Raw genomic sequence first — 22,683 nt, 5'->3', positions numbered from 1 at the left:
TCCCATTACAGCCGATCCCGTTACAGCCGATCCCGTCCGATCCCATTACAGCGCTCCCCGCCCCAGTCCCGGCTCCCAGCCCGTGTCCCCGCGCTGTCCCCGGGCCATGGTGGCGCTGTCCCCGGGCCATGGCGGCGGTCCCGGCGGCCCCGGGGCTGTCCCGGTTCGTGGCCCCGGCCGCGCTCTCCTTGGCCGCGCTCCTCCTCCTCCTCCTCCTCGCCTTCCTCCCGCCCGGGCCGGGCCGGCGGCGCTCCGCAGGTCAGTGCTCCCGGGGGCAGAGGAGACCGGCGCCGGTAACGGCCCCGGGGGGGCACCGCTAACGCCCGCGGACCGGCACCGGCACTGAACGGGACCGGGAGAGGCAGCGGCGGGGAACGGGGGCTGGGACCAGTAAGGAGAGCAGAGCAGATCCCACCGGGAGCAGCGACCCGGACCGGTAACGCCCCCGGACCGGGACCGGCGGGGAACTGGAACCGGCAGAGGCACCGGCAGGGAACGGGGACTGGCACCAGTAACAGCCCTGGACTGGCACCAGTAACGCCCCCGCACTGGGGCCGGCAGTCAGCTGGAACTGGGAGAGGCAGGGAATGCGCGCTGGGACCAGTAAGGAAAGCAGTCTGGAACCAGTGAGGAGTGCAGAGCAAGTCCCACAGGGAACACAGACAGGGGCTGGTAAGGATGGACTGGGACCAGTAAGGAGGATAAACTGGCACCAGTAAGATGGGCAGATCAGCAACCACAGGGAACAGAGACTGGGATGAACAGGGAATCCAGACTGGAACCAGTAAGGACAGAGCGGCACCAGTAAGGACCAACTGGCACCAGTAAGGAGTGCAGAGCAGCTCCCACTGGGACTAGAGATTGGAACCAGTAAGAACAAGCTGGCACCAGTAGGGAGGGCTGCTCAGTAACCACAGGGAATGCAGACTGGGACCAGTAAAGACAAACTGGAACCAGTAAGGAGGACACAGCAGCTCGCACTGGGAGCAGGGACTGGGACCAGTGAGGACAGACTGGGGACTGGGATCATTAAGGAGAGCAGGGCAGCTCCCACAGGGAAAACAAACTGGGACCAGTAAGGACAGACAGAGACCACTAAGGACAGCCTGGCACAAGTAAGGACCAGAGACTGGGACCAGTAAGAAGGACAGAGCAGCTTCCAGAGAGAGTATGTACTGGGTCCAATAAAGACAAACTGGGACCAGTAAGGGGAGACTGGGACCGCTAAGGCCAGCCTGGCCCCAGTAGGAAATAGAGAGTGGGACCAGTAAGGAGGACTCCCAGTAAGGAGTCCCCCCGCGCCCCCCCGGGCGGGAGTGTCCCGGCGGTGGCAGCGGGGTTGTCCCAGTGTCTCCGTCCCCGGTGGTGCCACTCTGCGCTGGCAGCGCCACCCGGAGGGACAGAGCCGCCCGTCCCGCCTTGGGATTTGCCCGAATTTCCCGATTTTTTCCAGGCAGGAAAATGCCCCCGAGCCCCGCGGGACCCCAGCACGCCGAGACCCTGGGGGTCGGCAAAGCCATCGCCGTCCTCACCTCCGGGGGGGACGCGCAGGGTAAGAGCACCCCAAAACCCCCGAGATCCAAACCCCACCCAAAATCCCTAGAAATCCTCCCCAAAACCCCCGAATTTCTCCCTCCTCCCGCCAAAACTCCCCAGATCCCCTGGTTTCCCGAAATCCCTGGGATCCCAAAAACCCCATCCCCAAATCCCCCCCTAAAATTCCCCCCAAATCCCTAAAAATCCTCCCCAAGTCCCTAAAACCGCTCATTTGGAGGTAAAAACCAGGACTTTGATCCCACAACCTTCAGGCTTTTCCCTGGATTGAGGTTCTGGGAATGACCTTGGGGGGGTTATGGGGTCGGGTGGAGCTTGGGGGGAGTTTTGCGATGGCAGGGGGGAACAACGGTGACAAAATTCGGGCAGGGGACTCCAAGCTGACACCGGTGACACTTTGGCACCAAGCCAAAATAATCGGGGTTGCTCAAAATTCCAAGGATTCCTCCCCAAATTTGGGATTTTTCCGGGGGTCCCAAGGATGGGGGGGTGGATGGACATGGGGGGGTGCCAGGCCACGGGGGCCCCCCCATAACGTCCCCTCCCCCCCCGTGTTTGTCACCCATGTCAGGCGCTGCCACCAAAGGTCACCAGGGCAAAAATAACCCAGGCGGTGGCAGCTGCGAGGGGGGAGACGGGGGGGGCACGGGGGGGACGGATTGGGGGTGTCCACCGGGGGGTGGCAGCCGCAGGGAGGTGACAGGGACTTGGCGCTGGGGGTGTCACCGGGGGGTGACGGAACGAGCGCGGTGTCCCGCAGGGATGAACGCGGCCGTGCGCGCCGTGGTGCGCGTGGGGATGTACACCGGCGCCAAGGTGTTCTTCGTGTGCGAGGTCAGTGTCAGCCCCAGTCCCGACATTCCACAGCCCCACTGGAAAATTTGGGAAAAGGTGTCATTGAACCACTGTCCGCTCTGTCCCCCCCAGGGCTACCAGGGGCTGGTGGACGGTGGTGACCACATCAAGGAGGCCACGTGGGAAAGCGTGTCCATGATGTTGCAGCTGGTGAGGGACATGGACAGGGGGACACATGGACAGGAGGACACTGGGGGATCCCCTCCTGGGCTGGGGGAGCACTGGGTGTGCTCCTCACTGGTCCCAGTTTGTCCCTCACTGGTTCCAGTCTGAGCCTGCGCTCAGCAGAAAATAACCCAAAAGCAGAGCTGGGATGGGGGGAGGGAGGGGTGGACACAAGGACAACACATGGGGACGGACACAGGGATGGACATGGAGATGGGATGGGATGGGTGGATAGACACAGGGACGGACATGGGGATGGGACGGATGGGTTGGGTGGACAGAGGGGTGGATGGACTGAGGGATGGACATGGGGATGAGATGGGATGGGATGGATGGATAGACACAGGGACGGACATGGGGATGGGACGGATGGGTTGAGTGGACAGCGGGGTGGCTGGACACAGGGATGGACAGCCAGCCCCCAGGCCAGCCACGCCCCGCTGTCCCCAGGGCGGCACGGTGATCGGCAGCGCGCGCTGCCAGGATTTCCGCACGCGCGAGGGGCGGCTCCGTGCCGCGCGGAACTTGGTCAAGCGCGGCATCACCAACCTGTGCGTGATCGGCGGCGACGGCAGCCTCACCGGCGCCGACACCTTCCGCGCCGAGTGGGGCGGGCTCCTGGCAGAGCTGCTCAAAACTGGTATGGGGGGGGACACTGGGGGAGCCCTGAAACCACCCTGGGGTGAGGGAGAGGGAGGGGGGCAGAGGGAAAGGGTTGAGGTCAAAAGAGAAAGGTTTGGATTCAAAAAGCACAGAAAAATTTGGGTTTTCGCACAAAAAATGTGGGGTTCTTCCCTAATGATGGAGGTTTAGGACACCTTTGCTCCCCAAGGGGACATTTTGGAGGGGGGACACAGAGAGAACAAGGGGTGTGGAAAGGTTTAGTTTCAAATCAGGATGTGAAACTCAAAAATTGGATTTTTCCTCTAATTATGGAGGTTTAGAGCACTGTTGAAGATGTTTTAAGGGGGGGACACAGAGGGAAAAGAGGTTGTGGTTAAAAAAATCAGGATGTGGCACTCAAAATTTTGGGGTTTTCCCCCAAAACAGAGATTTGTGGCACTGCTTCCCTCTAAGGGGACATTTTGGGGGTCCCACATCAGGAAAGGAGAGTGTGGGAAGGTTTGTGATTCCAAAAGAGTTTTGGTTCCAAAATCAAGGTATCCTACAAAAAAATAAAAAAGGGGTTTTCTCACCCAAAGCTGTGTTTTCCCCCAAACAATCCCTTTGACACCTCCTACCCCCTGAGTGACCACCTCCTGCCCACCCCCTCCCCAGGTGGCATCACGGCAGAGGAGGCGCAACGCTCAAGCCACCTGAACATCGTGGGCATGGTGGGCTCTATCGACAACGACTTCTGTGGCACCGACATGACCATCGGCACCGACTCGGCGCTGCACCGCATCATAGAGATTGTGGACGCCATCACCACCACGGCGCAGAGGTGACAAGGACATCCTCGTTGTCCCCAACCCCCTGGTGTTCCCATTCCGGGTGGGTGACGCTTTCTTGTCTCCGCAGCCACCAGAGGACTTTTGTGCTGGAGGTGATGGGGCGGCACTGCGGGTACGTCCTGGTGGCACAGGTTCTTGTCACCCCAAAAACTGAGGGAAGTGGCTCAAAAGCAGGTTTTGGCCCCATTTCAGGTACCTGGCACTGATCACAGCCCTGGCCTGCGGCGCCGATTGGGTTTTCATCCCCGAGTCACCCCCCGAGGACGACTGGGAAGAGCACCTATGCAGGAGGCTGGCAGAGGTGGGAGGGATGGACACAAGGGTGGATAGAGGCAGGGAAGGAGGGAGAGATGGACACAGGGATGGAAGGATGGATGGATGGATGGATGGATGGATGGATGGATGGATGGATGGATGGATGGATGATCTCCCCCTGTCCCCATCCCTGTTGCCACCCCGTGATCCCCCAGACCCGTGACGGCGGCTCCAGGCTCAACATCATCATTGTGGCCGAGGGTGCCATCGACAAGCACGGCAAGGCCATCACCTCAGACGACATCAAAACCGTGAGTAGGGACTGGGGGACAACCCCCTTTGTCCTCTCCCTTTTTGGGGCCAGTCACAGAGCTCTCCTGTGTCCCCACAGCTGGTGGTGAAACGTCTGGGGTACGACACCAGGGTGACCATCCTGGGCCACGTCCAGCGCGGGGGGACTCCCTCAGCCTTCGACCGCATCCTGGTGGGCACCTCCTTCCTCACCCTGGTCCCAAATGAGGGGACCTGGTGGTGACTGACAGCCCCCCTTGGGAGGTGACACCCCCCATGTCCCCTTAGGCCAGCAGGATGGGTGTGGAGGCCGTGATGGCTCTGCTGGAGGGGACACCGGACACCCCAGCCTGCGTGGTCAGTCTGTCCGGTAACCAGGCCGTGCGCCTGCCCCTCATGGAGTGTGTCCAGGTGGTGAGTAGGGATGGGGGGACGCTGGCAGTGGCCCCAGACCCAGTCCAGAGATGGTTCCCACAGCTGAGATGTCCCCAAACCCTCCAGGGAGTGTCCCCAAGCCTGCCCCAGGGAGGACCCCACCCCAGGACACCCCATTCCACCCCAATCCCATCCAAAACACTCCAATCCTACCCAGGACACCCTGATCCCACCCCAGGACACGCCAATCCCCCCTCAATCCCACCCCAGGGACAGATCCCACCCCAATTCCCCTCTGTGCCCTCAGACCAAGGACGTCACCACAGCCATGAACGAGGGACGCTTCGAGGACGCGGTGAAGCTGCGGGGCCGGTGGGTGGCACCTCTATGTCCCTATCCCTGCAACCCCAATGTCCTCCAAACGTCTCAAAACCCAACTTCCCCGATTTTTAGGAGCTTTCAGAACAACTGGAATGTCTACAAGCTGCTGGCTCACATCCGCCCGCCTGCCACCAAGGTAGGGGGCACTGGGGAGGGCACGGGGAGGGGCCCGATGCGGGACACCCCAATTCCATCCCAGGTTACCCCAAGCCCCATGTCCCTGTCCCCAGAGCGGGTACACGGTGGCCGTGCTGAACGTGGGCGCTCCGGCGGCGGGGATGAACGCGGCCGTGCGCGCGACCGTGAGGATCGGCCTCATCCATGGCCACCGGATGCTCGCGGTGCACGATGGCTTCGAGGGGCTGGCCTTTGGCATGGTGAGGGTCCAGAGGGGAATGGGGTGGGAAAAGGGGCACGAAAGGGTCAGGGATGGGGAGATTCCTACAGGGAATGGGGTTTGGAATGGGTTTGAGGGGCTGGCATTCGGGATGGTGAGGGTCCTGTGGGGGAAAGGAGTTGGGATGGGGAGATCCCTATGGAATAAAGGGGTGGCCAGGGCATGACGGATTTGAAGGGCTGCATTTTGAGATGGTGAGACTCCTATAGGGAAAAGGGGATGGGAACTGTAGGATGGGTTTGAGGGACTGGAGACGGATTTGAAGGGTTGGGTTTTGGAATGGGGAGGTCCCAGTGGAAAAATAGGCTAGGAAAAGTTTGGGAAGTGCATTATAGATTTGAGGGGTTGGATTTTGGGATGGGGACATCCCTGTGGGAAAAGGGTGCAAGAAAAGGGCCTGGGAAGGAGCAGTTGTAGCACTGCAGAGATGGAGATTCCTCAGGAATTCCTCAGAATGGGGGTGTTTAATCCCTGTCCAAACCCCAGCCCTGCTGTGGGTGTGATCTGCTGCTGTCCCCAAGCCAGGGCACATTGTGTGACCTCCTGAGAGGGCTGTGGGGACATCGTGTGACCCCAATGTCACTGATAGGGCTGAGGGGAGCCAGTGTGACCCCAGATCCTTCTCCCACCCCATTAAACCCCTGTTTCACCCCCCAGGTGGAGGAGATCGGCTGGAATACTGTGGGCAGCTGGACAGGGCTGGGAGGATCCAAACTGGGCACCAAGAGGTGACTCCCTGCTCCATGTGGGGTCATTTGGGGTCCCTCTGGGGTCTCCCTCTGGTCAGGCTCATCCAGAGGAGCTTCCCCTTCCCAGGACTTTGCCCAAGAAATATTTTGAGGAGATCAGTGCCAACATCAGCAAATTTGGGATTCATGGTCTTGTCATCATCGGTGGCTTTGAGGTCAGTGGGGTGTGGTCAGAGCATGGCTGGGGCGTGGTCAGGGTGGGGTCAGTGTCTCCCTGCTAACCCCCACGCATTCACAGGCGGCCTGGAGCTGGTGGAGGGCCAGGTCTGGTCAGGGTGTGGTCAGTATCCCTACTGTTCCTCTCCTCTCTGCATTGTCCCCTGATGTCCCCACTGTCCCTCAGGCATTCACAGGTGGCCTGGAGCTGGTGGAGGGCCGGGCACGCTTCGAGGAGCTCTGCATCCCCCTGTGCATTGTGCCGGCCACTGTCTCCAACAACGTCCCTGGCTCCGACTTCAGCATCGGCGCCGACACCGCCCTCAACACCATCACCACCGTGAGAGCCCAGATACCTCCCCAAAGTCCCCCTCGTCCCAGACACCATCACCACCGTGAGAGCCCAGATACCTCCCCAAAGTCCCCCTTGTCCCAAACACCATCACCACTGTGAGACCCCAGATACCTCCCGAAAGTCCCCCTCATCCCAAACACCACCACAGTGAGAACCCAAATCCTGTATCCCTCCTGATGCCAAACACCATCACCACAGTGATATCCCAGTGCAAGTCCCAAATTCCCCTGATCCCAAAGCACTATCTCCCACCACTCTGAGACCCCGATGGAAATCCCCCAACTCCCCTGACCTTAAACCCCTTTTCCTGACCCCAAATCCCCTATTGCAGACACATGACCTGATCAAGCAGTCTGCAGTGGGCATCACAAATCCCCTGACCCTAAACCCCTTTCCCTGACCCCAAATCCCCTATTGCAGACACATGACCTGATCAAGCAGTCTGCAGTGGGCATCACAAATCCCCTGACCCTAAACCCCTTTCCCTGACCCCAAATCCCCTATTGCAGACACATGACCTGATCAAGCAGTCTGCAGTGGGCATCACAAATCCCCTGACCCTAAATCCCCCACTGCAGACGTGTGACCTGATCAAGCAGTCAGCTGCAGGCACCAAGCGCCGCGTGTTCATCATCGAGACCATGGGTGGCTTCTGTGGCTACCTGGCCACCATGGCTGGGCTGGCGGCCGGCGCCGATGCCGCCTACATCTTCGAGGAGCCCTTTAGCAGCCGTGACCTGCAGGTGGGGACAGTCCTGTCCCCTGTTCCCAGTGTCAACAGGGTGGTGTGGAATGAGCAGGTTTCCATTCCTGACCCCACTCCCACCCCCATTCCTGACCCTGCAGGCCAACGTGGACCACCTGATAGAGAAGATGAAGACCACGGTGAAGAGAGGGCTTGTGCTCAGGTGGGCCCTGGCTTTGGGGGGGACCTCGTGTCACCCTCGTGGGGATTGGCTTTGGGATCAGGGCAACTGGGCTCTCACTGTGGTCATAGGTTAGGGATGGAAGATTTGGGGTCTGCTGCTGTTTGGGATCAGTGGAATTGTTCGGGATGGGGTAAATTGTGGGATTTGGGCCTGATCCTGTCCCTGCTGTAGGAATGAGCGCTGCAATGAGAACTACACCACAGATTTCATCTACAACCTCTACTCCGAGGAGGGCAAAGGAATTTTTGACTGCCGGAAAAACATCCTGGGGCACATGCAGCAGGTGGGAATGGGGTGAGGGTTTGGGAATTCCCCCAGGAACAGGATCGGTGTTCAGGGGATTTCCTGGGAATGGGATCAGGATTTGAGGGATTTCACTGGCTCATCCTGGATTCTCCTGGGGCAGGGAGGCAGCCCCACCCCCTTTGACCGTAATTTCGGCACCAAGATGGGCGCCAAGGCCGTGGCCTGGATCACCGGGAAGATCAAGGAGTGCTCTCGGCATGGTGGGTGTTGCTGGATGGAGGATCTCAAAGGGACCCCAGAGTGACCCTACATTCCCAAACCATTCCCAAAAGGCCCTCCTGCAGATTCTGGTGGATGTTCCCCACTCCTGGATGATCCTAAACATTCATAACCCATTCATCCCATGTTTCTGGAAGGTCCCAAACTTTCCCAACCTACCCTCCCATGGGTTTTCCCCTCCTGGAGCATCCCAAACATTCCCAATCCCTGCTCCAGGAGGATCCCAAACATCCCCAACTTCCCGTCCCGGGTGTTCTCCCATCCCTGAAGATTCCCAAACATTCCCTCCCATGTCCCTGGAGGATCCCAGGTGTTCCCAACTCACCTTCAGGAGGTTCCCAAACGTTCCTGTGTTCCTCCCAGGCCGGATCTTTGCCAACACGGCGGACTCGGCGTGCCTGCTGGGGATGCGCAAGCGCAGCCTGGTGTTCCAGCCCATCGCCGAGCTGCGCCAGCAGACGGATTTTGAGTGCGTGTCCCTCCCCGTCCCACCCCAGGAAAGCGGGACAAAGCCTGGGATCTCTCCCCGGGGATGTCCCCAGCCTGTTCCTGTCCCCTCAGGCACCGCATCCCCAAGGAGCAGTGGTGGCTGAAGCTGCGGCCCATCCTCAAAATCCTGGCCAAGTACAACATCGAGCTGGACACGTCAGAGACGGCGCACCTGGAGCACCTGACCCGCAAGGTCCTGGTCCCTGAGGCCACCCTGTGACAGGGACAGCAGCCACTGCCAGCCTGAGGAACCCCAAAATCCCCTTTTCCCATTGTCCTGGGGATTTTATGGGGTTTTGAGAAGTGGTCCCCAAGTGATGTCATGATAAATTGAGGAGGGATGGTGGAGGTTGAGGTTTTTAGGGTTAAAAGTCACAAAACAGAGATGTTTCAATAAATTCAGTGCTTGTGAAAGTGCTCCAGGTCTCTGTGAATCCATGGAAAGGCGTACCTGGATCCCAGTGACACCAAATCCCTCCTGATCCTCAGGATTTCCCTGTCCAGCATAACAGAGAGGGATAAAAGAGGTAGAATTTGAGCTTTCATCCCCAAGTTCATCCCAGAAAATAACAATGACAGTTTTTAGCTGCTTGGTTTCACCTTGGAGAGCTGCTCTTCTATTGGATCCTGGAATAGATCCCAAAAATGCCCCCCAAACTAACACCAAAGGATGAATTCCTGGTGGGAAACCTCAGAAAGAGCTTGAAGAGATGGGAGGAGAGTTCCACATGGAACTCTTTAGAGAAACTTCTTTCATCCACAAGAATTCTAGCCCTGCAAAATTTTGGTTTTTGAGGTGGTTTTACCCTTGATACAGCATAAAAATTATGGATAAACAGGGAGAACTTCACTCTCCATGCTGGAGAAACACCTGGATCTTTGATTTTCAGCTAACACATCCCACAAGATTACTCTGCATCTCAACCCACAATTTCTTGCCTTGGGTCCTTCCTCAAAGGAGACTTTTCCTTTAAAACCTTCCTTTCACAAGGCAAAAAAAAAAAACAAAAAAAAAGGGAAAAACAGATTAATCCAACAGCTGGAATATAATTTGCCATCAGAGGGATATTGTTCATTGCAGGGGAGTGAAAGGGGGGGACAGGGAGAGAAGCAGAGGGAACAGAGAGGAGGAAGTGGAGGGAGCGTGAGAGAACAGGGGGAGAAATGGAGGGGACAAAATGAAAGGGACGAGGGGAGGAAAGGGAGGCAGCGTGAGGGGTCAGCAGGGTCCTGGGCGGCCGAGGGGAACAAAAACCACAGAGAGGAACCTGGGAAGCCGCAAAGTGAGCGGGGATGCTCTCCCTGGAGCGAGGGGCGATCCGGGGGAAGGGCAGCGGTCCCTCCCTCAGGTGAGCAGCAGCAGGTACTCCTTGAGGCAGGCGGGCAGCGGCAGCTGCTGCACGGCCTGGGGCAGGAAGCGCAGGCCGAGCGAGCGGCGCACGGCGTAGCGCGACAGCGCCTGCAGCGTGCCCGGCGCCGAGCACAGCAGCGTCAGCCGCTGGCACAGCTGCGGGTCCCGCACCACCTCCCAGGGCAGGCTCCCGTTCTTGCGCAGCTCAAAGTGTCCCGTGGCTCTGTGCAGCAAATCCAGGCAGGAATCCTCGCGCTCCGTGCCCAAGCCCCGCACCAGCAGCGCCACCAGGCGCGAGATGGGGCTCTGGCCCTTCAGGTTGACCACGCGCACCTCGGCGCCGAAGTCCAGCAGGATGCTGACGCTCTCCAGGTTGCCCTTCATGGCCGCCCAGCTCAGGGGGGTGTCGTTGTTGTAGTCCAGGGCGTTGACCAGGGCGCCGTTGGCCAGCAGGGCCCGCACGCACTCGGCGTTGTTCTTGAAGGCCGCCCAGTGCAGTGGCGTGTCCTTGTTGCCGTCCAGTGCGTTGGGGTTGGCTCCGTACTCCAATAAAATCTCCACGCAGGTTTCATCTTTTTCTGCTGCATAGTGAAGGGCTGTCCGGTTGTAGCCGTCCAGGGCGTTCACCTGGGGGAGGAAAAAAAGGTTTGGGGGTCAGGAGTGGCCCCAGCTGGATCCTGCAGTCAAAGGTCCCAAATCCCAAATGTAGGGAAAAATCAGAAAGGGTTTTAGCCCAGTAGCCAGGGGAAAGTGGGGTAAAAAATCCAGCAAATTTAGGGTTTAATTTTTCCCTCCCAGTCTCCTGAAATCTCAGTGCAAAAATTTAGGTTCCAATCCTACCCCCTCGCCTTCCCAAAATCTCAGTGCAAACATTTAGGTTTTAATTCTCCCTCCTCACCTCCCCAACAGCTCAGCATGAAAATTTAGGTTCCAATCATTCCTCCGCTCCCAAAATTTCAGCCCAAGAATTCCCTCCCTGTTGAGACAATGAACCTTCCCCTGGTGCCACTTTGTGAGGGGACAGAAGCCCATGGAATATTCTGAGCTGGAAAAGATCTACAAAGATCATAAAATCCAAGCCCTGGCCCTGCATAGGACACTCAAAAATCCCCCCCTATGCTGGGAGCGCTGTCCAAACCCTCGTCCCCAGAGCTTGTGCCCCATGACACTCTGGGGAAAGAACTTTTTCCCAAAATCCAACTTAAACACATCAGATGTAACCTCAGCTGTTTGTCAGCTCCTCCCGACTTCCCTGCCCCTTATCTCGGAATTTTCCACCTGTTCTGGGTTTTTCCAAAACTTTACCTCAGCTCCTTTTTGCAGCAGCAGCTCCACGCAGTCGGCATCAGCCACCATGCAGGCACAGTGCAGGGGTTTGAGGGTGCCATGCAGGCAGTTCACATCGGCACCCTGGGGAGCACAGCAACGCCCCCTGGTCAGGAACTCCCCCTTTTCCATCCCTTCAGAAAAGGTTAATTCACAGAAATCCCGGGGATTTGCAGGAACCGCCTCGGGGCCAGCAAATCCCACCCTTTCCCTGCCCTTCCCAAGCCTTCAAGAAAGGCTTAATTAAGAGAAATCCCAAAAAGGCTCCCCCGATCTTAATCCCGGCTCCCGCTTGTGTTTCACCAATTCACTGTCACCAAACAGTGCACGGAGACCCCCCAGGCTCCAGGGCTCCAGAGGGGGAAGGAAAAGCCTGGCGTCCCTAAACCAACCGGAGATGCCCTGACCTTCCCTCCTTGGGACCCGAAAGCCGCTCCACGGAGTCCCCGGCGGCTCCGCAGGGAGCGGGACAGCCGGGGACAGCTCGGCAGTGCCCGTCAGAGGCACCCGGAGCCCCGCGGCGACCCGAGCAGGCCGGCCCGGCAGCGGAAGGGGTGGGATGCCTCACCCGGCCGATGAGATCCTCCACGTTGTCGCGAGGGAAGGAGCGGATGGCGGCGATGGTGCGGATGAGGCGCTCGGACAGCGAGTACTTGCTCTGAATGCTCTGCATGATGTACCACATGGCGCGGGCCGCGCCGCGGCATCCCCGGCCGGCCCCGCCGAGCCCCGCGCCGGCCCCGGGGCGGGGAGGGAGCCGCAGGAGAGTGCGGAGGTGGAGCCGCGGCTGTTCCGGAGCGGTCGCGGGGCGGTTCCGGGGGTCCGGGGCGGTTCCGGGGGGCCCGAGCCGGTCCCGGTGCGCTCCCGGAGCAGCGGCCACAGCCGGCCGAGCAGGACGCGGAAATGCCGCTAACCAGAAGTGACGTCACACCAAGTGACCCGCCCCGCCCCCTTCGCCACAAATCCGGCTCCGGCTCCCCCGCTGGTCCCGCCCCCTCCGTTTCTTTCCTCCAGCACCGGGCGCCCTTAAGCCGCGCCCCCATCGGATTTCCACCAATCCTCGCTCTCTTAAGATCACGAAGGCCCTCCTCCATAGACCCCCTCGTAACCTCCCCAATTTTTCCCCATAACCCGCTTTCCCCTTAGGTCACGCCCACACCAAGCCACCAACCAATAGGAACGCAGCACCGACAACACCCCCTCGATCCGCCCGGGGGGCGGGGCCCGCGCGGTAGAGGCCACGCCTCTCCCCCCCCCCGGCTCCACAAACGGACACAAAATGGCCCCAAAATTGGCATATTTTTATTCCTTTTTAACTTCTTCTGCCCCCAGCCACCTCCAGAGAAGCCCCGGAGCTCCTGTCCAGGAGCCTCGGAGCCCGCCAGAGGTCCCTGTTTGTCCTTTATGGCCGTGGGTTGAGATCCCACTGGGAGCGCCCGCCCCGCGCCAGCCGCAGAGCAGGGCCCTAAAGAAAGGAGAATGGTCCTGGCTAGCGAATCTGGGGGTGGCCACCGCATTTTGGGGAGTGGCTACTGAATTCTGGGGGGGGTGGGTGGGTTACCGAATTTGGGGAGGGTGGCCTCTGAATTTGGGGAATAGGTATTGCATTTGGAAGTTTTGTCTTGATTGAGGAGGAAAAGGGGTGGGATGAGGGAGGGGCAAGAAGGAGGGGGTGGAGCTGGGGTCCTCCCAGTATCAGCAAGCCCCCCCTCCCAGTAACCCAAACACCCCCTCCCAGTGCTCCCAGGAACCCAATTTCTCTCCCAGTAACCAATTCCCGCTTCCAGTCCCTCCCAGGAACCCCCTCCCCAGTCCCTCCTGGAGCTCCCTATATCCCTCCCAGTCCCTCCCAGTTTATCCCAGTCCCCCCAGATTCCCGTCTCTGCTTCTCCCAGTTTATCCCAAGGCCGCCAGTCCCTCCCAGTTCCTCCCAGTGCCCCCTGTACCTGTCCCTCGCTTGTCCCAGCCAGGGGGGGCACTGAGGGGGGAAAGGGGCGTTAGGGGTTTTTGAGGTCACCCCACAGATTGGGGTCAGCGCTGAGGGGCTTCTCTGGGAGGGCTTGGGGTCCTGCAGGGGCTTTGGGGAGCTCTGGGCTCCCTCCGTGGGGGTTTGGGGTCACACCACGGGGGTTTGAGGCCCTTTTGAGTTTTTAGGGTCCCTTTTCAAAGAAGAGGAAAGATGGTGGGGATTGGAGTTGAAGGGCAGGGCTCGGGGCATTATTTTGGGGTAAATCCTGTAGGATTTGAGGTCGCTCACCCACACTGGAGGCCAGAGAGGTCCCTGAATTTCTGTAGGCTACGCCAGCCTGTGGGGGGAGAGCAAACCATTTTGGGAACCCCCCCTATTTTGGGGTGGCCTCCATTTGGGGGGAGGTCTCACCTGCCATCCTGGTGTGCTGCGGGACTGGGGGGGGTCCAGTGGGGCCAAGCGGCTGCAGAAGAGAGGCAGGAGGTTTGGGGGACCCCCTGTGCAATTGTGGGACCCCCATCCCAATTTAGGATGCCCCCCCACTTCTTACCTGACCACTTGACTGCTGAGCTGCCGGCGGGGCTGGGGGGTGACTGGAAACAAAATTTGGGAAGACCCCTATGAGCAAGGAGGGGATGGGGAGGCGTTTTAGGGTGTGGAGGACGCCCCTAAAAATCTGTGGGGCACTTACCTGAATGTGTGGGGGAGGGACGCGGGGTGCTGCTGCGGCTGCTCCAGCGCCAGCCTGGGGAGAGCTGTGGGGAGATTTGGGGGGAAGTTGTGTGGGGTGAAGTTTGGGGAGACAGTTTTGGGGGTGAGGGAAGGGGTAGGGGGGCTTTGGGGGAGTTTGGGGTCCAGGGAAGCGGCAGGGGGGCTTTGGGGGGCAGTTTGGGTCCAGGGAAGGGGGCTTTGGGGGCCACCTGCATGCGGCGCAGCTCCTCATTCTCCCGGCGAAGTGACTCCAGCTCCCTGGGAAGGAGGAGGATTTAATGGAGGGTGGGAATTCCCCCCATTTGGCGTGGGGGTCCCTCCACAGGGCAGCTGAGGGGGGCAGAGCAAAGAGGTGGAAGCTCACCAAGACGGCAGCAAATGGCAGAAGATGCTGTCACCAAACGTGGCAGCCAAGGGGGGGTAAGACCCTCCCAAGAAAGGGGCCAGAAGGACGAGGACTCTCATCAAGGTGTTGACCAGGGAGTGCTGCCTCACCCACATGCCCAGAGGAGCCCAAGATGGAGGTGTGACACCCCTACCATGGTGTACCCCTCACCTCCTCCTCTCCCCCAACTCCTCTCTGGCCTTCTCCAGCTCTGCCTGCACCCGCCGAGTTCTGTCCCGGTGCAAGTCCACCAGAAGCTGCGTCTGTGCTCTCTGGAACCGCCACACCTGGGGGACATGGGTCACCTCCTAGTACCCCACAGCGTGTTGGGTTGGGGACAGTGGTGGAACCTCATCCCCCATCACCTGTGTCCTCCTCACCTGCGTGATGTGGGCAAGGTGCTTGAGGGCAAGGGCCACCGGGTTCTTGAAGAAAACCTTCTCCTGTGGACGCATCTGTTGGGCACGGGGGCATCAAAAGGATGGGAAGAAGGTTGGAAACAGGAAGGGAAAAGGGTGGGAAGGGGATGTGGGGCACAACATGGGGGACACTGGCCTGATCGGACAGGGGCAGGTAGCGGCAGGTGGTGCCACAGACTGAGCAGGGACCTGTGGAAGGGGGAGAAAAAAGTGAGAAAAGTGAAAGAAAAAGATGTCCAAAAGTCCCAAAAATTGTGTTCCTTGAGGGAAATGGACCATTTCCGCTCATTTTAGGGTTTTAAATTGAGGCAGGATGCTCCATTTCCACAATGCTAAGGGTGTAAATTGAGGGAAAATCCTCCTTTTCCTTTCATTTTAAAGACAGAAATTGAGGGGAAGCCCTCTATTCCCAATATTTTAGTGGTCTAAATTGAGGGCAGAGCCCTCACTTATTTATTTGCTTGAATTGAGGTGACCCCTCCTTTCCCTCTCATTTTAAGGGGCTAAATTGAAGGAAACTCCCCCTTTCTCAGCATTTTAAGGGCTTAAATTGGGGCTTTTCCTCAGTTTTACCTGTGCCCCCGCAGCCCTCGCACAGGATGTGGCCGCAGCTGGTGATGGCGAACCGGGCGCCGTCCTGGCGGAAACAGCGACTGCAGTGGAACCAGTCCATGGCGGCACCGGGGCGAGGAGCTGCCTGTGGTGCCTCCACACGCGAGAGCCTGGGAGGGAATGAGGGGGAAGGTGAAGGGAAAAGGGTGGGGAAAAGTGAGAGAAAAAAGGGATGGAAATGCGAGGGGGAAAGGGTTGGAAACGTGAGGGGAGAAGGGCTGGAAGCGTGAGGCGAAAAAGGGCGGGAAATGTGAGGGGGAAAGGGTTGGAAACGTGAGGGAAATGTGAGGCGAAAAAGGGCGGGAAAGTTGAGGCAGGAGAAAGGGCAGCAAGAGAGAAAAAGGGATGGCAATGTGAGGGGGAAAGGGTGGGAAATGTGAGGCAAGCGTGAGGCGAAAAAGGGCAGGAAAATTGAGGGGGAAAGGGTCAGAAGCGTGAGGTGAAAAAGGGTGGGAAATGTGAAGGGTAAAAGGGTGGGAAAGTTGAGGCAGGGGAAAGGGCAGCAAAAGAGAGAAAAAGGGCAGGAAATGTGAGGGGAAAAGGGTGGGAAACCTGAGGGGAAAAAACAGCAGGAAAGGTGAGAGGAAGAAGGGTGGGAAAAGAGAGGGAAAAAAAAAGGTGGGAAACTGGGAAACATGAGAGAAAAAAAGGTGGGAAATGTGAGGGGAAAAAGGGCAACCTGAATGGGGACAGGGAAATCAGAACTGGGACATCAGGATGGGGACAGCAGCATCTGGACCTATGGGGGCAGATGGGGATGGGGATAAGGACACCAAGATGGAGATGCCATGAGGGGCCAGGATGGGGATGGAGACACCAGGATGGAAACAGGGACACCAGGATGAGCCTGTGGAGACACTGGGAGTGGCATGGGGACACATGAATGGGGGTGTTGGGATGGGGGACACTGTGATGGGGATTGGGATGAAGATGCTGGGATGGGGACTCCAGGGTGGGGACAGGGATTCCAGGACCCTGGGGATGGGGTTGCCAGGATGGGAATCCTGGGACTTGGGCACATGGATCTGCTGATGCCATCAATAAAAGGTCTCTGAGCAGCCTTCTGAGCAGCCTTGTCCCACCATATGGATTCGGGGACACCAGCCAGGGGGTGATGACATTGTCCGACTGTAAGATTTTGGGGTCACACAGTGGTCCCAGTATGACCATGCAGACCTTTACCCATCCTCCAGGAACCAGTGCCTGGGGAGAGGGAAGGAGATGGAGACCCCATACTCTCACCCCAACACCCCTAAACCCTCTGGGGGTCTCTGGGGGCATGGGGTGCAGGAAAAAACACCCCAAAACCCCAATTCCACAATCCCACAATCTCAGAATGTCAAGATTCTTATTGTGGAATACCAAGCATTTCTATTGTTCGGTGGGGGGTGTGTGTGGGGGGGCAGCAGGAAAAGCACCTCCAGAACATTGGTGGGATCAGAGATTTGATATGGTGCAGGGGGAGCACCCGAAAACCCTGATCCTACTATTCCATGCTCCCAGAATCATGAAATCGCGCTAAATCTTTGGCTGTGTTGCATAAATTTAACAATTTTTAACTGGGGGGGCGGTGTTTGAGGGCAGGAAAAGCACCCCCAGAATATCGGGGGAAGGGCTCAGGGTTTGGAGGGTGCAGGAGGCACCCCAGAACTGCAATCCTACCATTACCTGATCCCAAAATCCCTCCATGCCACTGTTGAACCGTCCAGCCTCGCTGTGCAATTCCAACCATTTTTAATTATAGGGATGGCGGGGGGGGGGGGGGCAGAAATGCATCCCCAGGCCCTCGTGAGGGAGAATCTGGGGGGCATAGGGGCCACCCCAGAACCCCGATCCCGCTACCCCCCAATCCCTCTATCTCTATCCCATCATCTGTCATTGTGTAATTCAAATCATTTTTGATTCCCGGGGGGGGGAGGGGGGGGCAGGAAACGCCCCAATAAAACCCTCAGGGGGATTATTCAGGGATTTGGGGGGGCCGCAGGGGACGCCCCAAAGCCCCGATCCCGCTGTTCCCGGAATCCCTGGATGCCGCTGCCGAGCCCTCCGCCCTCGTTGCGTAATTCCAACCATTTTTAATTCCCGGGGGGGCAGGAAACGCGTCGCTGCCGTTACACAAAGCAGGAAGGGGGGAGGGAGAAGTCTGGGGGGGCGTCCTGTCCTTAGTCCCACCAAACCCACCCAATCCACCCCCCCCAAATCCATCTCCCGCTTGGAAAACACCCCTCCTTCCCAAAATAAGAAAAAGCCAACAATTCGGGCAATTCGCACAATTCCCCCCTACACAAAACCGGGCGGTTCGGGGGTGTCTCTGCTGGGGCCCGCCCTTTCCCCCCCCCCTTTTCCCAGCGGCGCATCCGGCGGGGAATGGGATGACGGGACCTTCCTGTTCCCGGCCCCGCGCCCGCCTCGCGCCCGGCGGACGCCCCCGCCACGGCCCCCCCGCACCCCCGAGCCCGACGGGACCCCCGGAGCCACCCCCTTAGCCCTCCGGAACGCCCCCGGCCCCTCCCGAGCCGCGGAGCCGCCGAGGTGAGTCGGGGAGCGCGGAGGGAGGGAAACGCCGTTTTTTGGGGGGAAGGGGAGGGGAAAGAGCGGAGACACCCCCCCCCAAAAAAAAAAATTTTGGGAGACCCCATCCCTCCAATTTAGGGTACCCCGATGTTGGGTTTGGGATGGGGGAGGCGATGGCGGAGGGGCGCCGTTGGGGGGTTGGAAATGAGGGAAAAAGGAGAGTGGGAACCCTCCCTAAAAAAACGTGGGAGGACCCCCTCCCCAAATTTGAGATACCCCCCGGCTTGGATTTGGGATGGGGAGGCGATGGCGAAGGGATGGCAAAAGATTTGGGGCGGGTGAGATGTGGATGAGCGGCGGATTTTGGGGATGGAAAGGGAAGGGAAGAGAGCAGGGACACCCGCCCCTCCCAAAAAATTTGGAGATTCCCCCCGTCCAGCTGGGGATACCCAGGGGATAGAGGGGAACGATGGATTGGATCCGGGGGGGGGGCGGTGGAAATGAGGCGCCGTTTGTAGGGTTAGAAAAGAAGGAAAAAGGAGAGCGGGAAACACTACCCCCCCCCCAAATTTAGGAGATCCTTCCCCGATTGTGGATACCCCCGGTCTTGGATTTGGGAAGGGTGAGGCAATGGCAGGGGGGCGACAATGGAAGGGGAGGGGGGAGGTGCCTTTTTTTAGGTTTGGAAAAGAGGGAAAAAGGAGAGTAGGGACCCCCCCGAAAAATTTGGGAGACCCCTCCCGCAGTTGTGGATAACCACCGTCTTGGATTTGGGATGGGAGGGGAGATGGATTTGGGGCTGGGAGGAGGGATCAGCCTCTGGTTTGGGGGGCAGAAAGAGGGGGAATGAGAGTGGGGACCCCCTCCAAAAAATTTGGGAGACTTCCCCAAAGAATCTGGGTTATCCCATGTTAGATTTGAAGGGGGGAACTGTGGATGAACTGTTTTGGAAGGGGGGGCAAGAGAGTGGGGACCCCTAGAAAAGAACCTGGGAGTCACCCCCAGTATTCGAATTGGGGTGGGGGGTGAATTCTGGGGAAGGTTCCTGGGGCTCTGTTGTTCTTTTGTGCCCCTATTCCCAAAATTAAAGGGAGAGGGGGAAGGAAACTTGGGGGTACTGGGAATCATTTGGGGGCACCCTGGGTGATTTGGTGGCTCCCGGGTGATTTTGGGGGGCAGTGGGTGACCCCCCACCTTGTGACTCCTCCTCATCTGCATCCCTCCATTCCCGCCCCCCCCGCCCCCCAGATTTTAGGGGCTGAGTCCAGAGCAGCTGCGACAGCCCCCTAGACCCTCAAAGAGCAGGTGCGGAGCGGGGGGGAATTGGAGAGTACAGGGTGATTTGGGAGACACAGAGGGATTTGGGGTCACACAGAAGGATTTGGGGGGACACAAAAGGATTTTTGGGGGAACAGGGATATTTGAGGGGGCACAGAGGGATTTGGGATCACATGGAGGAGTTTGAGATTACACTGAGGGATTTGGGGGGGCATGAAGAGATTTGGGGGGACACAGAGATTTTGGGGGGAACAGATGGGTTGGGGGGCAGAGAGGTTTTTGGGGAGATGAGGCTTAGGGGAGCACATGGGAATTTGGGATCATCCTGAAGGGTTTGGAGGGGTAACACAGAAGGGTTTGCGTGGGGTACATGGAAACTGAGGGGGGCAGAAAAGGATTTGGGGTCACAGGGAGGATTTTAGACTCACACTGAGAAATTTGGGGGGCACAGCAGGAACCAAGATGCAAACAATCCTTTGGAATTGTTTTGGAATTGGGGGGGAGGTGGTTGTGGGTTTCTGCTTCTCAGGGGGGTCCTGGAGCACTTTGGGGTGCTCAGGGCCCTCCTTGACACCACAGTCCCTGCGGGAGCCCCCATGGAGCAGGACGAGCCAGACGTGGTGGAGCTGCAGGATTCGGACGAGGGGGACGTGGTCCGGAGGGTCTTCATTGGTGAGAGGGGGACCCCAAAAGTGGATGGGGGAGCTGGGGGGCTCCAGGTAACCTTGAATGGTGGTACAGGAGATTTTGGGGGGATCCAGACACTTTTGGAGGGGCTGTAGGCAAATTTGGGGAGCTCCAGGCACCCCAAGGAGGGGGTGCAGGCAATTTGGGGCGCATCCAGACACCCCTTGAAGGGGATATGGGCACTTCTGGGGGGCTGCAGGCAGATTTTGGGGGGCTCCAGATGCACCTAGAAGGGGGTAGAGGCATTTGGGATGGGGTTCAAGGCACTTCTGGGGGTCTCCAGACACCACTGGGGGGGGGAGGCATTAGAGGGGGGCTTAAAACACTCTTGAGGGGGTGCCAGACCCCCCAAGAAGGGGTTTTGGGAAATTTTGGGGGTCTTCAGGTACTTTTGGGGGGCTCCAGACACTTCAGGAGGGGGCACAACCCCTTTTTGGTGCACAGAGAGCATTTGGGAAGGGGGCGCAGCCCCTTTCTGGGGTGCACAGGACACCAGGAGGGGGCCACAGCCCTTTTTGTGCCCCCATCTGGGGTCACAACAAATACTTGGGTTCGGGGTCCAGCCAATTTTTGGGATCCAGTGAACATTTGGGATGGGTGTCTGGCCAATTTTTGGAACACAACAAATATTTGGTCGGGGTGCAGCCCTTTTTGGGTCACAATGAACATTTGGTTCAGGGGTCCAACCCCTTTCTGGGGCCCAGCCTGTTTTAGGAATACAATAAACATTTGTGTCGGAGTCCCAGGCCCTCTTAGAGTCACAGCAAACATTTGGTTGGGAGGTGCAGCCCCTTTTGTACTCTCACCCCCTCCCTGTGTCCCCCCAGCCGATGATGGCATCGTGAGCGACGGCGAGGCCGAGGTGTTGCCACATGAGATCATCCGCACAGTGATCCCACACAGCCCCCTGCGCCCCCCGCCGCCCCGCGGGACACCCGGCCCGGCCCCGGGGGGCTCCGAGGAGGGCGGGGGGCGGCGGGGTGGGGGCCGCCAGCGCCCCTTCATCTGCAACGAGTGTGGCAAGAGCTTCAGCCACTGGTCCAAGCTGCTGCGGCACCAACGCACGCACACGGGCGAGCGGCCCAGCACCTGCGGCGAGTGTGGCAAGAGCTTCTCGCAGAACTCGCACCTGGTGCAGCACCGCCGCACTCACACCGGGGAGAAGCCGTACAGGTGCGGCCACTGCGGCAAGAGCTTCTCCTGGAGCTCCAACCTTATCCAGCACCAGCGCATTCACACCGGGGAGCGCCCGTATGGTTGCGCCGAGTGCGGCAAGAGCTTCACGCAGAGCAAGAACCTCATCAAGCACCAGCGCACCCACGCCGGGCCGGGGGCAGCGCGGCCGCGGCGCTGCGCCCACCCCGTGGGTGCCCCGAGGGCGCTGAAGGGGTCTCGGGCGGGGGGCGAGGGCGAGGGGTCTGCAGGGGCTGAGGGCGGCTGCGGGCAGGAGCCGCTGATCTGTGTGGAGTGCGGGGAGAGCTTCGCCCGGAGCGCCGCGCTCAGGAGGCACCGCCGGGGGCACCGCCCGCTCTTCGTGCCCTGAGGGGACAATGTGGGGACAGTGCCCACTCTTCATGCCCTGAGGGAATGTGAGGACACTGTGGAGAGGGCACAGGGACAGTGGGGCACTGTCCTTTCACCGTTGTGGGCACTGCCCGCTCTTTGTGCCCTGAGGGGCAGGGGAACAGTGGCACCAGGACATGGGGACACACGAATCGTTGGGGCACTGCCTGCTCTTCATGCCCTGAGGGGACACCGCCGTGGGGACGCAAGGACAGTTGGGCAATGCCCTGGCAGCGTCCGCTGTTGGTGACCTACTGGGACACAGAGACAATGGGACATCCAGGTGGGGGACACAGGGACTGTGCCACCATGCGAGGAGACACAGGAAGTGATTCATGGGCAGGATGTGGTGACAGAGCTGGGGTCACACAGGTGAGGGAATGTGGTGACAACAAGCTGAGACACAGTGGGGGGCCACCTGGACTGGGACAAGGGCAGGACACTGTGACTCCAAGGGGGAGAACACATGGACAGGACAGAGTGACACAGAGCTGATGTCCCCAAGCCCACCCCCTGCCCTGTATCACCCTCAGTGCCCCTCGCTGTTCCCTGTCGGCACCACATCCCAGAGCTGTAAATAGGGGAGGGGGGGAGGGACAAAGAGGTGGGACCCGCGGGGATGGGAGGTGACACCGGGACACCCATGTGGGGGAGGGGACCCTCGGGGAGGGGTGGGGGGGGAAGTGACACCAGGACCCCCAGTGGGGTGGGGAGGGGGCATGGATGGGACTGGGCTGTGAATAAAGTTGTGTTTTAGGGAACCTGGGCACTGGTTTTAGGGAGTGACAAAAACGGAGGGGGGGAAACAAAAGTTCCCCAAGAGGGGTGGGCAGAACCCTGGGAGAGAGTAAAAACCCCGTGACAAGGGAAGGCAAGAAGGCCCCGTAGGGGGAGTTAGTGGTGCACAAGGATACGAAGGGAGCAGAGGCAGATCCTAA

General features: G+C 59.1%; 4 protein-coding genes across 8 annotated transcripts; 2 read left to right on the top strand and 2 right to left on the bottom strand.

Moving 5' to 3' along the window:
* The first annotated feature begins 1,453 nt into the window (after positions 1-1,453).
* PFKM (phosphofructokinase, muscle) lies at positions 1,454-9,348 on the top strand. Its single transcript, XM_039708487.1, has 22 exons — positions 1,454-1,552; positions 2,315-2,388; positions 2,482-2,559; positions 3,025-3,214; positions 3,853-4,018; positions 4,096-4,140; positions 4,221-4,329; positions 4,499-4,594; positions 4,675-4,767; positions 4,863-4,988; positions 5,257-5,321; positions 5,403-5,466; positions 5,561-5,707; positions 6,385-6,455; positions 6,544-6,631; positions 6,820-6,972; positions 7,566-7,730; positions 7,834-7,895; positions 8,088-8,199; positions 8,323-8,422; positions 8,805-8,910; positions 9,003-9,348. Exons 1-22 carry the CDS (start codon positions 1,462-1,464, stop codon positions 9,148-9,150), a joined length of 2,349 nt encoding a protein of 782 aa, XP_039564421.1. The 5' UTR covers positions 1,454-1,461; the 3' UTR covers positions 9,151-9,348.
* Positions 9,349-9,957: 609 nt separating this feature from the next.
* ASB8 (ankyrin repeat and SOCS box containing 8) lies at positions 9,958-12,533 on the bottom strand. 2 transcript variants are annotated; one of them, XM_039708492.1, is made up of 3 exons: positions 12,171-12,533; positions 11,587-11,730; positions 9,958-10,908 (listed from the first exon to the last, which is right to left on the bottom strand). In XM_039708492.1, the coding sequence occupies exons 1-3, from the start codon at positions 12,312-12,314 to the stop codon at positions 10,276-10,278; spliced, it is 921 nt and encodes a 306-aa protein (XP_039564426.1). In that variant the 5' UTR covers positions 12,315-12,533; the 3' UTR covers positions 9,958-10,275. The 2 variants fall into 2 exon arrangements, with proteins under 2 accessions (XP_039564426.1, XP_039564425.1); XM_039708491.1 differs by having other exon boundaries at positions 11,587-11,691; positions 12,176-12,531.
* A 366-nt stretch (positions 12,534-12,899) lies between these two features.
* Positions 12,900-17,540, bottom strand: RNF212B (ring finger protein 212B). 2 transcript variants are annotated; one of them, XM_039708522.1, is made up of 12 exons: positions 17,372-17,540; positions 15,665-15,813; positions 15,228-15,280; positions 15,053-15,127; positions 14,844-14,959; positions 14,497-14,545; positions 14,268-14,331; positions 14,127-14,169; positions 13,988-14,039; positions 13,865-13,913; positions 13,554-13,585; positions 12,900-13,072 (listed from the first exon to the last, which is right to left on the bottom strand). In XM_039708522.1, exons 1-12 carry the CDS (start codon positions 17,512-17,514, stop codon positions 13,010-13,012), a joined length of 888 nt encoding a protein of 295 aa, XP_039564456.1. In that variant the 5' UTR covers positions 17,515-17,540; the 3' UTR covers positions 12,900-13,009. The 2 variants fall into 2 exon arrangements, with proteins under 2 accessions (XP_039564456.1, XP_039564455.1); XM_039708521.1 differs by lacking the exon at positions 12,900-13,072 and having other exon boundaries at positions 13,131-13,585.
* Positions 17,541-18,129: 589 nt separating this feature from the next.
* LOC120501823 (zinc finger protein 787-like) lies at positions 18,130-22,422 on the top strand. 3 transcript variants are annotated; one of them, XM_039708523.1, is made up of 5 exons: positions 18,130-18,235; positions 18,792-18,839; positions 19,466-19,522; positions 20,075-20,167; positions 21,010-22,422. In XM_039708523.1, the coding sequence occupies exons 4-5, from the start codon at positions 20,092-20,094 to the stop codon at positions 21,723-21,725; spliced, it is 792 nt and encodes a 263-aa protein (XP_039564457.1). In that variant the 5' UTR covers positions 18,130-18,235; positions 18,792-18,839; positions 19,466-19,522; positions 20,075-20,091; the 3' UTR covers positions 21,726-22,422. The 3 variants fall into 3 exon arrangements, with proteins under 3 accessions (XP_039564457.1, XP_039564458.1, XP_039564459.1); XM_039708524.1 differs by lacking the exon at positions 18,792-18,839 and having other exon boundaries at positions 18,157-18,235; XM_039708525.1 differs by lacking the exons at positions 18,792-18,839; positions 19,466-19,522 and having other exon boundaries at positions 18,173-18,235.
* The last annotated feature ends 261 nt before the right edge of the window (positions 22,423-22,683 follow it).

This window comes from Passer montanus, unplaced genomic scaffold (genome assembly GCF_014805655.1).
Source record: "Passer montanus isolate IOZ18808 unplaced genomic scaffold, ASM1480565v1 scaffold204, whole genome shotgun sequence".
Taxonomy (NCBI): Eukaryota; Metazoa; Chordata; class Aves; order Passeriformes; family Passeridae; genus Passer; species Passer montanus.
The sequence above is the reverse complement of the archived record's forward strand: the minus strand, read 5'-3'. Positions and strand labels throughout refer to the sequence as shown.